A 17,243-nucleotide genomic window follows, 5' to 3' on the forward strand; every position below is an offset into this window, starting at 1 on the left:
TCCTTGTTGTTGATGTTGTGAATATTGAATGAATGCATATACTTTGACAGAGAATAGAAAATATCTTGATTATTAATATGATTTCAAGAAATGGTTTTTGTTATGCTGAACATAATTATAGTAATTCTGCTTTGACTTGCATGCAACTAAAAGCCACTGAGGAGCTTGATTTCAAGTCATTCTCTCTCATATTGTAATGAAAGACTCACACACGTATTTAATGCAAATAATTCAAAATGCAAATGCAGACTGATCTGAAATATAAATTTGATTAATTGATGCTGGCAGGTGTCAAAGTTGATGGGTTGAAAAGCCATCCATGACTGGTTGGAACGCTTCTTTTCCACATGGTGATAGTTTTACATGTTTACATTGTCTGTAAGAATTCTCGCTTTTTAAAATCTTCATTTAATTAAGCAAAGCATGTATAGATTACAGTAAAAATGAGTCCAGATGAGGTCTGTGTAAATACAGAGGGGTGAAACCTGACAGAGCGAATGTGTTTTAGCTCCAGCATTATGAAGGACATCACAATGAACGCAGTCTTCCTGAAGAACAGGTGGGATTGGTTACAGGTTTGTGCAGATAGTGAGAAACAGATAGTGGAAGTCCATGAATGAGATCATGAATCTCCAGATTAGATCAAGATGTTCCTCTGAGTCCAACATCTGTGGCTCATCAGTGCCAAGAGAGAAGAACCAGAAACAAATGCTGCCAAATGGAGGAAAGAGGAAGTGTTTGAGTGTTTTGGTTGATGTTGAGGAGGTGCACACAGGAGGTGTGTTGAGCAGACACATAGATCATAAACACATGATACTGGCAAAGTTGGATAAGGGAATAAATTGGTACTTATACTCCGTTTTATGTTTGCATTTGTAAAATGTAAAAGTATTTTATTTCCATTTAGCTATTCAATTTGGGGTTTACTAGGGAGGTGATTCACATGATAATATGTCCAGGTCATATTTCATCCCAAAATCTAAAGAGATTTTTTATTTTTATTTTTTTTTAAATGAAAGAAAATTAAACCTATTTTAGGATCACATAGAAATAATATGAATTATATATTTATTTATATATAATATTTATTATTTAATTCATTTGCTTTGGAAATATAGTGAAGCAATGCTTGGATATTTGAATCATACTCTTTCATATACTGTATTTACACTGATATTTATTCTCTTACAATTTTCTGTAATGTAAAGTGAGTTAATGCAGTAATCTTGTGATGGGCTAATGTCACTGGTGTGTGTGTGTGTGTGTGTGTGTCTCTCACTTGCAGGTTTGTAATAATAATAAGAACTGTCACTGTGAGTCGCTCTGGGCTCCTCCGTTCTGTGATAAAGCTGGGTTTGGAGGCAGTATGGACAGCGGCCCGATGAGACCAACAGGTATTAAACATGTATCTGTGATTATGATACTGCTCTTCAACAGCATATACTCAATTCACCAATGTGTGTGTGTGTTTCTGTACATGCAGACAGCAGCAGTGTGACGGTGGGCATCCTGGTGGTGTTTCTGTGTCTGCTGTGTGTTGGAATAATCACGTGCATTAAGAGGAAAACTCTGCTCAGTCTGTTCTTCAGCAATAAGAAGAACACCATTGAAAAACTGAGGTACTAAACCTGCACAGCTGAAATAGACAATCAATTTGAGGCCATGCTATACAGTATGTACACCACACAAAGTCATAATTTGTTTTTTCATGACCATTTTGTTCCATATGACCCTTAGAATTGTGTTCTATCTGACCCTTAGAATTAAAAAGACTGTTTTGCTACAGTATTATCGAGAATTCTATATGTAAATGAGTTGTGTTGTGATTGGCTGACCTCTGTGTGTTGCCATAGTTCAGATTGGGTCAATGTAACTGTGTACAGCACTTTGGTAAACTAAGGTTGTTTTAAAGAGCTTTATAAATAAATTTGAAATTGAAATATTGTTTATCAGGGCATGGCAAGTTTTAATTTTTAATATATGTTGATATGTGGGTTTATTTGCACATTGCGATGCCATGACCGTGGAGTCTGGGAACAGCTTAACTTTGGTAATGTTACATTGGATGTATTTTATTTCCATTTAGCAATTAAATTGAGAGCTTGCTAGGGAGGTGAATCTCCAGAGAGCAAGGTGTTTTTCATCCCGAATATCTAAAGAAACCCCCCCGAAGAAAATTAAACCTATTTTAGGACCATTAATATTTTTGGCATTGTGTCAATGATACACTTGATTATAATTAAGCACGTTTAACCCCCTAATTCTCATTATGCTGCAAATAAATCTGCAAATAATGTTTTTAATCAGTGTGTTTGTCTTGTTTTCCAGTAATGATCATCTAAATGTCTTTAAAATGAGATCAATTTCCTTGAAGCAAAACTGCATAAAAGAAAACATATCAGAGAATATATTTTCTTTTTTAAATATATCAATAATAACAATAATAGATTTATAATATAAATATATATTTATACATCTGTACAGAATTATTCTTTCTAAATAAGAATAAATTATAACTGGTAGTTTCAAAAATTTAAATAATTACTTTATCCAAGCTAACAAAAATATGTTCTAAGAACATTTTGCTAAAATTCCCATTATGTTATGTAAACATTTCATGTTTTAAAAGCCTTTTTTCTTGGTTATGTGACTTAAGGGAACATTCCATTTTATATTTTTGCTAAAATTATGGGAATGTTACTTTTGAATGTTCTTTTGAACATTCTAGAACAAAAAAAGGTTTCAGAACTTTATAAAGCATTTTGAAAACATTATTAAAGAAGTTACTGGAAGATGTTATTGTGGATGTTTGTTCATAATTTTAAGAGAACCTTGCTAGAATGTGAAGTTCTGAAGAGGTTCCTTTTTAGATGGGATGTTGGTAAAAATGCACATCATTATTGCGATATCCTACAATAGGTTCTGTATTTGTGCTTTTCTGCAGGTCTGTGGGACCCAACAGGTTGAACAGTCCAGCGCGTACACTCTCATCCGCTCACACACACACTGGGACTCAAACACACTCGTACAGATCGTCTCCTCAACGTCAGACATCAGCTTTACCACAAAGTGCCAGCATATATAAGGTGTGTGAATCCCTCATTTACATATTGCATGCATATGCACACACACTTGCATTGAGAGATATACAAGCATATGCATATTTCATATTTGTGCATAAATTTGCATGCATATGTGTGTCGCTTCACTATTTTATTTCTGTTCTGAGTGACAGTTCACTCACTCCAGAGGTTTGTTTAATAAAAAGCACAGGAAAAGACAAAGTGAGCGTTCCACGTTTGAAACCTGCTTTTTAGCTGTCAGACCACACAAGCTCTCTCAATTTGTTGGAAAATCAGTAGAGACGCCTGTCAGCCAGATAGATTGTGGATGCATTTGTGATCTCAGGGCTACTGTTGAGTAAAGCAGTTCAGATCTGTGATTAATGGATGTGCAAAGTACCATGACTGACCCCTGTGGTGCACCAGATAGCCTGTGCTGTGAGAGATAGACTGTTGAAAAGTTTTGGAATTTTTTTAATGTCTCTTGTTTTCACCAAGGCTGCATTTATGTGATCAGAAAAACTGATTTGTTTTTTAAATATTATTACAATTTAAAATAGCTGTTTTCTATGTGAATAGTATTTTATTCCTGTGATCAAAGCTGAATTTTGAGCATCATTACTCCAGTCTTCAGTGTCACATGATCCTTCAGAAACCATTCTAATATGCTGATTTGCTGCCCAAGCAATAGTTCAATGTTGAAAACAGTTGTGCTGCTTCATATTTTTATCGAAACAGTGATGTATTTTGTTTTCAGGATACTTTGATGAATAAAAGTAAAAAAAAAAGCATTTATTTGAAATAGAAATCATTTATAACATTATAAATGTCTTTAGTGTCAGTTTTGATCAATTTAATGTATCCTTGTTGCGTGAAAGTATAAATTATTTTTAAAAAGTAAAAAAAAATTTGAATAAGTTTCTAATTATTTTCTCACCTTCATGTCGTTCCAAACCTGTATGGCCTTCTTTCTTCTGTGGGACACCAAATAAGATATTATGAAGAAATGTACATATTATGAAAACCGTGACAAAAAAATGACAAAAGAAACACTATAAAAATATTGTCTTATAGAGTATAGTATAATAAGTACTATATTCTGAAGCTTTTAGAAAGTATCTGAAATTTAAGTAGTTTTTCAATGATAATCTTACATGTAGCATTCAAATCTTGTTTCCACTTCATTTCATGCTTTTTTTGTTTCAAAGAAAATACAGGTTTGAAGCAATTTAAAAGTGAGTAAATGTAATTTTTTTAGTGAACTGTTCCTTTAAGAGCGGCTGCTGTATCTGGTCCTCATAATGTGTGACGGTAACAGGATAGAGGACGTAGGTCTGTTTGATGTTAGGCAAGGTGAGGTTATACAGACACACACATACACGGTTTCTGTCTATCATCTCTTTTTGTTCTTGTCACATCTGGCTGCAGATCAAGAGCTCAAAACGGCTCTGATGAGTGAGTGTGCTCATATGAGATTCATTTGTGTCATTTAAAAGAATAGCTCAGCCAAAAATGAGTTATCATTTACTCAGCGGCATGTTGATCCAAACCTGTATGACTTTCTCTTTTTCTGTGGAACACAAAAGGAAACATTACGCAGAATGTTCAAGCTGCTCTTTTTCATACTGAATGGTGCCCTCATGCTCCAAAAATGACATTAAACTCAATAAATACACTATAAAAAATAGATCATATGACTCGTGCACTATATTCCAGATCTTCTAAAGCCACTGTAGTATGATGTTATTGCTAAATAAACTTTAAATTTAAATAAAGCTAATAAAATAAAATAAAATAAAAATGTTAGATGGAAAAACCTAATCTTAAAAAACTAATTATAAATGTTGCCATAGCCAAAAAGTGAAATTAAATGAACTGAAGTGCTAAAATAACTAAAACTAAAATAAATTAAAGCTAGATAGGAATATTATAAAACAAACAAAAATAACAAAAGCACATAGCTAAATTACTAAATAAAAATGAAAACTGAAAATATATATAAATAAAAGCTAAAACAAAATACTAAAAATTACTCAAATCTGATGATTTAAAAATTTTTTTTTAGGTTTAACAGCATCATTCACATTCATTGTTAAAGCAGCTTGAACATTCTGCCTATTGTGCCTGACATCTCATTTTGTGTTTCACGAAAGAAAGAGTCAAACAATTTTTAAGTGATATGAGGGTGAAAAAAATGACAGAAATGATTAATTTATTGTGAACTCCGCTTTATTGCTTTGTGCACCCTGCATATTAAATGTTTATTGAAATATTCATTGTCAGTCAAACATGATCTTTATCTGTCTCTGTAGCCCCAGTCTCCTCTCCAGACGGTGGACTCTGTGGTCCCGTCTCATGGTCTCCGCCGGCTGCCCCCGTGCCCTCCGGTCCACCTCTCTCACCCGCTGCCGCTGGCACTCAGCCTGCCGCTGACGCCACCACACACACACTCATCTCCACCCAGAGCCCTTCCACCAGCACTCACACACACGCACACATCCGCTCCAGCAGTGGGAACGGCCGGCCGCGGCCTGGCCTGCCAGAACGTCTGCAAGATCGCCATGGTGAGTGGAAATATGCCAGCGCTGCAGGAGTTGCATATATAAAACAAGACTGGGTGTTTTGAGTAGTACCTTGGGCATCAGTAGGGTGTTCTGGGTGGTTGTTAGATGAAAAATATGGTGTTTTGGGTGATTGTTAGGGTGCAAGTTATGGGTGGTTCTTGGTGATTTCTAGGTGGTTGTGGATGGTAGCCAGATGTTGCTTGGATGCTCCTGGTGGTTGCTACGTGGATGGTAGTGTGTTCTGGGTGGTTGCTAGGTGAATGGCAGGGTGTTTTGGGTGGTTATTAGGGTGTTAGGATGTTAGTTGCTAGTTTGTCATGGGTGATTCTTGGTGATTGCTAGGGTGTTCTGGCTGGTTGCTAGGTGGATGGTAGGGTATTTTGGGTGGTTGTTAGGATGCTAGGGTGTTCTGTGAGGCTGCTAGAGTGTTCTGGGTGGTTGCAAGGGTATTGTAAGTTGGGTTCTAGCATGTTCTAGGTGGTACTGTGTGGTTGCTATGGTATTGATGGGTGTTCTGGGTGGTTGCCAGGGTGTTCTGTTTGGTTTCTATGGTGTTGTTAGGTGTTGCAAGGGTGTTCTGGGTCATTGGGGTGGTTTTTAGATGGTTGCTTTGGTTATTATGTGTGGTTGTTAGGTGGTTGCTAGGGCATTTGTTAGGTGGTTGCTAGTGTGTTCCATATGGTTGTTAGGATGTTAGTTGCTGGAGTGTTGTGGGTGGTTCTGGGTGATCGCTAAGATGTTCTAGGTGCTTCCTTGTTTGTTGTTATGTGGTTACTAAAGTGTTCTGGGAGGATAGGGCATTTTTAGGTGTTTGCTACGGTGTTCTGTATGTTTGTCTCTAGATTTGTCATGGCCCCTCCTTCAGTGTGTCTTTTGAGATTTTCTGACCTGTTTTATCATTCAGTTGGTGAAATTCAGTTTAATACTGAGAAAAATAACAGCTCACTGATTTTGATTCTTACTATTGGGGGTTTGTTCAAATCAATAACTATAACTCATAATAACATTGTGTACACTTCTATAGGCTACATGTCAGCATTTCTTTTTATCGCTCTCTCATTCCCCAGCAGTGTTGCAATGGCGAGATAGAGCTCATTTTTAATGCACACTGTAGTATATTATAATAGTTTTACAGTTTAATGTTGGCGCTCCTGTGGTGTGAACAACAGGCCTCTTTCATTAGAGCTCTGTGTCGTATTAAATCTCAAGTGTGTTCAGAGGTTCATGCAATCCAAAGTAAATGCAGAGTGAAGCCTCTGGCCAGCCAATAAAAGACTGAGCGAGTCGATCAGAACAGAACGGAAACTCGAGGTTTTGACATTGCTTAAAATAGTCGGCCTCAGACAGATTGACAAACTAGATTTCAAAATGCATTGCTGTGTTCTATAGATCGGCTTATGTTCAATGAAATATGAAAATAAATAATGTTTTGACTTCTAAACCCACATTTTACTCTTCTGACACAATATCTTGTAATTATATTCATTTTGGGGGTTTCCTCAGTGTGTATTGATACATGCAGTTAATTTGATTAAATAATCAGCATATTATTTAATTATTTAGATTACGAGATTTACAGTCCTATAGACCAATTTGGGGTAGAAGTCAGAAAAACACTTGTAACAAGTGGAGGGAAACAGGTCAAATCCATGAAATGAGATGTATTGTATGTAAAAATGTATTGTGCCTTTGGATGTCAAAATGGGAATGCAAATAATATAGAATACTGTCATCAAAGATGCCATTTGAAGGTAGCACAGACGTTTAAACAGACAGACTATGGCTGAAAACTGCTATGATTACCTTACTTTAAAAGCATAAATTTGATTTAAGCAATAGTATTATATAATAATATAATATTCATAGTATTCACATATGTAGTTCATAGGGGACCCTACAGTTACAGCATGAAATACTATTTCAACCTATTAATATTTTACATAACATTTACTTATTTTATCTCACAATTCTGACTTTTTTCTTGCAAATGCAAGTTTTATCTTCTAGTCAGGATTTTATAACTTGATTTAATTCAACAATTGCAAGTTTGTCAATTCTGAGCAAAAAAGGCCAGAAGTGTGGGATATAAACTCATGATTCTGTGCTGAGGGGAAAAGAGAGAATGACGATTTTATTTTATTTTTTTAAATCAGAATTGTGCGATATCTCGGAATTGTGAGAAAAAAGTCAGAATTTTGAAGTATAACCTCAAAATGACTTTTTTTCACACTTTTATTCCATGGCTTCCATATACTGCTATTTTAAGACTGTCCTCTTCTGCCAGATAGGCTCTGCCCACAAAAAAACTCATTGATGTTTGCCAACACCGAAATAGCCCTATATAAACATCTAGAAGTAATGTTCACATTTAACGACATTTAAGCAGTCTGCTGTCAAAGTAATGAGGTTGTTAATTAACCTCGTGAGGACACTTCAACAAGCATTGATTAATAATCTTAATTGCTCTACCATTAGTAAAAATCTCACTAAAAGAGGCTGATGACAAAAGAGGCTGATGAAAATGTGCATTAAATAACAATGGCTAGAATGAAGATGTTTGGCTCAAGTTAATTACCTGAGGTTGTCTGTCTCAGATGAGGTGCATTAACTGCAGTGTCTGGAGAGTCCTCATGCCTGCCTGTTCTTTTATAAAGCGTAGCAATTTGTTGTTTTGTCCCATAAAAACCTGCCTATGAAACGAGAGTCTTTGTCTGTTTTATAAGACGACCTGTGGAGAGACGGCTTGCAGGAAGAGGAAGGTAATGGATAGGTGAAGGTGAGCCCTCTCAAGAGAAAACAAATGCACAACACAAAACCTTGCTAAAACATCACCTAATAACAGCCACGAACCACCGCACTCCAAAACAGTGTCCTTCGGTGGTTGTTGGTTTCAGCAAGATGGGCTTCTTGAGCTGCTATATTGGTTTTTGGGTTTTTTAAAACACTTACTTTTGCATTAATGCATTTAGCACGTGCTTTTATCCAAAAAAAGTGAAGTGGTCACTAGGATATTGTTTGGTTGTTGCTAGGGTGTTCTGGGTGGTTGTTAGGCCATTAGGTGGTTGTTAGGGTGTTATGATTGGTTCTGGGTGATCGCTAGAGCATTGCTACTGTGATGTTAGGTGGTTGATGCATGCTTTCTAGGGTAATCTAGGTGCTTACTAAGGCATTGCCAGATGGTTGCTAAGGTGTTCTGGTTGGATGTTAGGGTGTTAGGTGGTTGATAGGGCATTGCTAGGGTGTTCTGGTGGTTCTGAATAGTTTCTAGGCCGATTTTATGGTGTTGCTAGTGTGTTCTGTGTGATTGTTAAGGCACTGCTAGGTGGTTGCTAAAGCATTCTGGGTGGTTGTTAGGGTGTTCCGAGTGGTTTCTAAGGCGTTGTTAGGGTGTTGCGCGTGATTGCTAGGACACTGTTAGGTGGTTGCTAAGGTGGTCTGGTTGGTTGATATGGTGTTAGATGGTTAATAAGGTGTTCTGGATGGTTTGTAGGGCATTTTAGGGTATTGCTAGAGTGTTCTGTGTGATTGCTAGGGCACTGCCAGGTGGTTGCAAAAACTTTCTGGGTGGTTGTTAGGGTTTTAGGAGGTTTATAGGGTGTTGCTAGGTGGTTGATAAGGTGTTCTAATGAGTGTTCTGTGTAATTACTAGGGGACTTGCCTGAATAAAAGTAAAAATTTATTTAAAAAAAAATAAACTTTTGAACGATAGAGTTAAGTAATTTGGTAGGAATTAATCCTTTGAATCAATCCGTCGGTCAGCAGTGAAATGAGACTATGAACAGAAGACCTGGGATCTCAGACGTGTCCAGCGTGACCTCAGGCTGTTTCATTAGCTAGAAGTGTGTGTGTGTGTGTGTCTGAGATCTGGCAGGTCATTCATCGCTGATTCAGCTCTTCAAAACTTTCCACTGGGGAAGCGTTTGCGAGGAGACACATGAGAGTCCCTCCATGCAAGCTTTCTCAAGACCTTTTTATCAGCCACAAAAACAAAGTCATGCAATGCTTGAGATAAGAGCAGTTCAGAGCAATTCAAATTATATTAAAATGTAAAGGACAGAAGGATGCGAGCTGTGAAATCATGTTTGGATCTCTGTGGAGATGAGAGAGAATGAGGAGCAGATGGAGAGCAGGTAGCAGGTTATCATTACCTCATAGTCAGCATGTAGATTTCGAACATATGAAGGCGTCACATGACCCCTGGAGAGAGTCGGCATGGCAGCAGTGAAGCCACATAAAGCACAAAATACATGCAGCAACATTAAACAAGCTTGTACTGCCCTCTGGTGGACAAAAGAAAGGAACTAGTATTCATCAAGAGTTGGTCAGTGACCTAAAAATGAAAGGTCAGACAGTATTAACCCTTTTTGTTGAACCATGCATAATTTTTCTTTCCATGCAACATAAAAGTATTGACAATTGGCTGTCAAAAGCTCTAAAAATGTACTATAAAAGTACACAGAAGAATGTGCTGCTGTTGTAGGTTACTAAAATTCCTTAGGAGAAATAAAAATAGACAATAGACAAACAGTTTAGATACAGTGAATGTGAACAGCAGCTCAGACCATTTGATGAGACTTGTTTAAGTTCAAATTGACTGGATTGCAGTCGTTAGTATCTTAAGAAGTTTGAACAAAAATTGATACCAACCGTTCAGTGAACAGTTATAAAAAGAACCTTTTTTGTAATGGGAAGTTTCCATAGGTGTTAAAGGATCTTAATAAAGCCAATAAAGAACCTTTATTTTTGAGTGTGTAATCAGTTCAGTTTATCAAATTTCTAACAGGCATTCGAGAAGCCCAGTCCACCCCAGAAGCCTCTTCCCGCAGACCCACTGGGTCGAAACATCCGGGTGATTCGGAACCCTTCAGCCGTGCGACTTCCAGCTCCCATCCCGACCCCAGCCGTCCCACGACCCGCTCCGCCTCACCCACAGCCCTGCAGGTACTAATACACCCAAGGACCACCTGTCCAAAGTGTCAAATCATTTAAAGGAATAGTTCACCCAAACATTTAAATTTGCTGAAAATGTAATCACCCTCAAGCCATCAAGGATGTAGATGAATTTGTTTCTTCATCAGATTTGGAGAAATGTAGCATTCCATCACTTGCTCACCAATGGATTCTCTGCAGTGAATGGGTGCCGTCAGAATGAGAGTCCAAACAGCTGATAAAAACATCACAAGTAATCCACACCACTCCAGTCCATCAGTTAACATCTTGAGAAGACAAAAGCTACGTGTTTATACAAAACAAAACCATCATCAAGATGCTTTAACTTTAAACCATCGTTTAGTGTAATCCATAATAACGCTTCCTCCAGTGATCAAGCACCGTTTACAAGTCAAAAGAGTTCAAAACAGCTCTAAACAAATACTGTATGTGGGTGGATTTTGATATGAGAGACAACAGGAGATGGACTTTTTCATTGGAGGAAGTGTTATGGACTCATATTTTGGCCAGAAACTATGGTTTGAAGTTAAAAAAAATCTTAATGATGGATTTGTTGTCTTAAGATATTAACTGATGGACTGGAGTGGTGTGGATTATTGTGATGTTTTTATCAGCTGTTTGGACTCTCATTCTGACGGCACCCATTCACTGCAGAGGTTGGTCCGTTGGTGAGCAAGTGATGGAATTTCTCCAAATCTGTTTCAATACGGAAACAAACACATTTACATCATGAATGGCCTGAGGAGGACAAAATTTTCAGCAAATTTTCATTTTTGGGTGAACTATTCCTTTAAGAGGATAGATGCTTTATTGATTAACCTATTACTGGACTTGCAGGCCTCCTCCTAAACAGCCGCCCACCCTGCCGAAGCCTCACTTCGCAGCCGGAGTGAAGTTCAGCAGCTGAGAGGCAGACAGAAGGGATCTTGTCCCTGGAGACGCTCGCTTTTTGCACTATGAACCTCTGCGGGACACGTGGTGACGCGAGGGGTGACCTTTGACCCCCGCGGTGCTCTCCCTCTAAACGGTGCTATGAGTCCAAGCTCAGGTACATGTCATGCGTTATTTATGTCGGTTACGAGCGTATTTATTTGAGCAGAGTGCACTGTGGTTGACACTTTCTCAATCGTAGCAATCGGTGGTTCGCCCACGTTTACCCGATTGTCCTTTTGTTGTTGTTGCTATTGTTGTTGTTTTGACATTTCGACTGTGTACCAGCAGATAAAGATGAGACGTGTTATCTGTGAACATGAACCACATCATCTGGATGCTAAACTGGATTGTAAACCAGATTTAAATGGAAACGTGAATTGGGAGTTGATGGTTCTGTGTCTGTGATGTCATTTGGTATATGAAAAGGGCTTTTTAACAATTTTATATGATATACTGGCCATTTTTATTATATATTTCAGACATACATGATTAAACCTGAATTACAGTTGCAGTGATACTTAAGGGATGTTGAAGAAACCTATATAAAAATAATCTCACGATAACATGTCCAGGTCACATTTTATCTCAGATTAAATGGAACAAAATAATAAATACAATTTTGCACAAAATAAAATAGGCATTTTTTGACAAAAAATAGGCAAAATAATAGGTGTTTTTTATTCTTATTTTTTTAAAGCTATTTTGTTTTTAATTCTAAAACAATTAAGCTTATTTCCCCTAATATTTTAATTATTCAAATATATCTGAATATTTTGCTTATTTTTTAAAATTCTAAATATTATGTATAATTCTCATTACTGATATAAAGTATTTTTTTGTATAGTAACATATATATATATATATATATATATATATATATATATATATATATATATATATATATATATATATATATATATATATATATATATATATATATATATATATATATATATATATATATATGTAATGAGAATCATCATAAATAATAATTAGGAATTTAAAACAAAATATTCAGGAATGTTAGTTATTTTTTTGTATGTAAAATGCAAAAAAATCAACTTCAAATAAAAAAAATTACCATTTAAATTATATAATATATATATTTTTTTACTTAATGGGAATTTGAGTGGAAAATGTGCTTAATTTTTGTCATAAAAATCTTAATGTTAAAACTAAGCTTCAGGTTCTTTTTCAGTCTCTGAATTTATTTTTGCAAACACACAAATTAATTCATTTAAAAATCATCCAGTCAGGGTTATTTTCATTACTGTATTGCAGTAATGAGAAATGAGAAAATGTGCTTAAAATATCACAATGCAAACAGTCTTCAAAACAGGCTTTCTTCTTTTTGATTTTGAGGTGAAATATGACCTGGACATGTATAATACTGTGCAGCTGAATAATGTTCTGAATACACTCCATTTCACGTCTAAACAAGTCTTGTTTCTCTTTTTTTTTTTGTGAGTATGAAAACATTTGCAACAAATTATATGCACCAAGTCCAGCTTTTGTTGATTTCAAAGCTCGTAAGGATGATGGACAGGCACAGATGTTGTGTTCCTGTGACCTGTCAGATGTTCAGATAGACAGTTCACTCAGGAGATCCCAGCTTTGAGAAGACCTTTACTGACTGGAAAGAGCCAGAAAGCCAAACCAGGCCCTGATTGGTCATGGTCATGCAGCCATATTCTCATATATGTACTTTGAAATAGTTACTGTGGGGAAATAATTAAACAAATGACATGGATTTTCTTTCTTATCGACCCAAATAATGTTGCCACATGGAGCATTAAAAGTGGATTGTGCTTAATGAAAACAGACACATGAATCCTTCTCTACATAGTCCCATAATCCCTCTGGTCTCCCTCAAACACGCTGCGGTCAGTGGTTTTGAATCGCTGGCAAAGGTTCATGGGCGATTTGTCAGGATAAATGAACACACTGCACTAAAATAATCGGATGTGCACAAAAAAATTTCAAAATAGTTTTTGCAGTGATTATGGTCATGGATTACTGTCAACAGGGTCAAAATTAACACAAATTGGGGTAACACTTAAAGCCTTTGTATATAATTCATTATGAAATTAGTTTTAATGCATTCACTATGCACCTTATAATGCATTGTATGATCTCATGAATAATTGCAACCACAGTTTGTAATATTTATACAATTATAATACTTATCTATTCATTGTTACACCTTTAGAAAGTATGCATTAAGTAATTAAGTAATGCATTAAACACACAACAAACAAACCTTCCAATATTTTAATGCATTTAATCTTTGGTTACAGTTTTTATGCATTACAGTGAACGTTCTGGATATTTTTATAATGCATTACACATAAAGGCTTTAAGTGTTACCCAAATTAGCTTTGGTGAGTAAATAGTTATCTTGCCACTTTGAGGAACTACATAATATAATAACTACAGAACTTACGAATAAATTGAATTGTAAGAATGACAGTCTGATGCACAATGATGCAAACATCCTTCACAACTCACAAATATACACACTACCACTCAAAAAAAAAATTATTTTGTGCAGTAAAAAAAAAGTAATATTCTGAACTATTATTACAATTTAAAATGTGTTTTCTATTTGAATATACTTTAAAATGTAATTTATTCCTGTGGTCAAAGCTGAATTTTCAGCATCATTACTCCAGTCTTCAGTGTCACATGATCTTCAGAAATCATTCTAATATGCTGCTTAAGAAACATTTCTGATTATCATCAATGTTGTAAACAGTTGTGCCACTTCATATTTTTGTGAAAACCATGATTTTTTCACGATTATTGATGTGTAGAAAGTTCAAATGAACAGCAATAATTTGAAACAGAAATCTTTAATAACATTATAAATGTCTTTACTGTCCCTTTCAATCAATTTAATGCATCCTTGCTGAATAAAGTATTAATTTCTCTTTGTGAAAGTTACCCAAAGTTTTGAATGGTGTAGTGGTTGATGTTTAGCACTGAGGCTAACAGGCCTTGTTTTTATTCAAGACTGAGTCTTCTCACTTTATTATTTGTTGCCACTGAGCCATTTATGATCTCAAACGTGGGTCTTTTAGGCCTTTATTCGGAAACCTTATGATATCTCAGTGTTTACATTGTCAATTCATCTTCATTCACTGTATTAGCAAACATTGCGAGTGTCCCGTTGCCTTTTTACAGTGTTAAACCACACAGTGCATTACAATACGCACAGAGACTGTTCAGATCTAGACGCTGACTTGATGATACGATGATCACGTGTCTCTAGGTTAACTGCCTTGCTTGTTTTAATCACAGCTATCATTTAATATTATTCACTTTGATTCACGTTGTATCCGCGCTCAGTAAATCTGCTCATGTAACGTTCTTTTCGTATTTTTGTCACGGGTGTAAACTGCTTTTTTTATGATAATTATTTGATTAATCAAGAAAATGTGAAATAAGATACTGTACATTGATGTCTGCAGCACACAAATAACAGTCGGCATAAAGGGCAGCGCTAGTAAAGTTGTTTATGAAACCGACGTGTGGTTTGTCTCATTTCTCTCACTTCTTATCCACAAACAGACTGATGATATTCTGAAAGAAAAGATGAAGAAATATAATCAAAGAGCTAAATGCATATTTTGAGATGATTCATGAGTCAAATGCGCACAGCATTAACACAGCCTAAAACACAGAGAAAAACTCCAGTCGGAGTGATGAAGCCAAAAACTGTGCTTTATGATTAAAGAATAAGCCAAGAGGAACATTTTATTGCTCTTTCATAACTCAGATTTCATTGAAGTGTAAACTTTCTCACGTTTCACCTAAAATTCATTAGGAGAAATAAAAACAGACACAAATGAAATAGTTGTTAACATAAATCACATTGACTGTATCTAGCAAAGCTCAGAGCACATCATTCGGTCCTTAGAAGAATTTGATGAGAAATAGCTGAATATTCAGGCGTAAGGAAAGAAAAACCCCAAATGAGATCTTTTTCTTATTTTTTTTCCAGGCAAGAAAGCAGTAAATAATGAGCAAATGAAGACTTTCAACTGAGAGATTTTTCAGGAGATGCATCTCGAACTGAATCATCTTAGGAAAAAGTCTCCATTTGCTCACACCTCGATCTGGTGCTGATTATAGGAGGTTCTGACCTGGTTGTGAATGTTTGGATCGGCTCCTCTATGCAGCAGCATTTTAACTAGATGCTCATAATTATCCAGCACAGCCACCTGCAAGATAAACACCTTTACACTCATCACATCCTTCAAACGAACCACCTTAATCATTATATACACAACACATGACCGCTCACAATTAAGCATATAACTTCAAATATAAAATAAAAAATTTTATATGCTAAATAAAGAAAATTACATAAAAAAAAAAAAAATCTGGGAAACTCTAATTCAGGAGAAACCGGGCCACGTGGACTGTATTTCTACTTTGTAACTATTATTTTACTGTTATTGTTTTATTAATTATATAGTATTGCAAATTTTATTATTATTTAGAAATGATCTTTTAGCTTAAGTTTTAGTTATTTTGTTATGTGCCTCTCTGCTCGTTAGGTGCCATTTATGTTTAGCTTTAATTCATTCTTAATTCAGATTTGGTTTTTAGTCATTTTAGTACTTCAACTTATTTCAGATATTTGCCAAACTTAAAAATTTTATCTAAAAATTATATTTCAGCTTTATTTTTTAAATTTTTAGTTTTAGTTAACAACACTGCTAACTATAAGTAAAAAAATACAGTTATCCAAAAAAAGATTTTTTTTTGTTTGTATGTTTGTTTTTAGATATTATTTGAGATATTTAGATTTATATATTAAGAGCAGGTTCCCATTGTGACAACATGCCTTGTTGTATGATTAACAAGTGTTCAGTAAGCTGCATCTTTTTTTTCTGGGGAATAATGGTGTTTAATATAAGTGTGTGTGTGTATAAATATATAGAGAGAGAGAGAGAGAGAGTGGCAAATATGCACTTGAGTAAAAAGCTTGACAACTAGCCCCGGCCTCCCCCGCTTATTTACTGGTTTATTACATGCTGAAATGTTACAGCACAGTTTGAGTACTGACCATCAGTGGTGTTTTCCCGTCTCTGTCCTGTACATTAACATCAGCACCAGCTGTGATTAACACTGAAGCTACAGCTGTCTCCTGTCATAACCGATACGATCATGAGGGGCGTCCAGGAGGTGTTGTCCCGCACATCGACCTGAGACACAGGAGAACATTATCCCCCGGTTTCACAGACAAGGCTTAAGCCTAGTCCTAGACTAAACTGTAAATCTGAGCGGTTTCAACTGAAATAAACTTGCACTGATTGATCTTAAAATATATCAATGTCTTTGTTTTGTCTCAAGATGCTCACCAGTAATGTTTTTTTCTAAGCATGTTTATAAAAAGTACTTAAATGTCCTAATTGAACTATGGCCTAATCCGGGTTTAGTCTAAGCCTTGTCTGTGAAACAAGGCCTATGAGATGTAAATCAGGTACAACTAAAATCAAACGCTGATGTTCATCATCCTCTCACCTCACACCCGTCCTGTATGAGGTACTGCAGGACGGGCAGGTGTCCAGTGCAGAGCGCAGCAGCTGCAGGACGCCCCACAGCTGCGCAGGAGCTGCACCACATCCAGGTGCCCATGGAAACACGCCAGCATCAGGCTGATTCACCACACACACACACACAAGACCAACACGTACACACCAGTGTTAATGTACTATCACTGATA

General features: G+C 36.1%; 1 protein-coding gene across 2 annotated transcripts in view; it reads left to right on the top strand.

Annotated features, from left to right (window-relative positions):
* Positions 1-12,158, top strand: part of adam12a (ADAM metallopeptidase domain 12a) — a 103,287-nt gene extending 91,129 nt beyond the window's left edge. For both annotated transcript variants that reach the window (XM_079388546.1, XM_079388547.1), the window contains 6 exons: positions 1,286-1,394; positions 1,484-1,619; positions 2,945-3,086; positions 5,375-5,626; positions 10,410-10,567; positions 11,414-12,158. In XM_079388546.1, the coding sequence (XP_079244672.1) occupies positions 1,286-1,394; positions 1,484-1,619; positions 2,945-3,086; positions 5,375-5,626; positions 10,410-10,567; positions 11,414-11,483 (867 nt within the window). In that variant the 3' untranslated portion in view covers positions 11,484-12,158. The remainder of the gene's footprint in view (positions 1-1,285; positions 1,395-1,483; positions 1,620-2,944; positions 3,087-5,374; positions 5,627-10,409; positions 10,568-11,413) is intronic.
* The last annotated feature ends 5,085 nt before the right edge of the window (positions 12,159-17,243 follow it).

This window comes from Barbus barbus, assembly GCF_936440315.1.
Source record: "Barbus barbus genome assembly, chromosome: 32".
In the NCBI taxonomy this organism is placed as follows: Eukaryota; Metazoa; Chordata; class Actinopteri; order Cypriniformes; family Cyprinidae; genus Barbus; species Barbus barbus.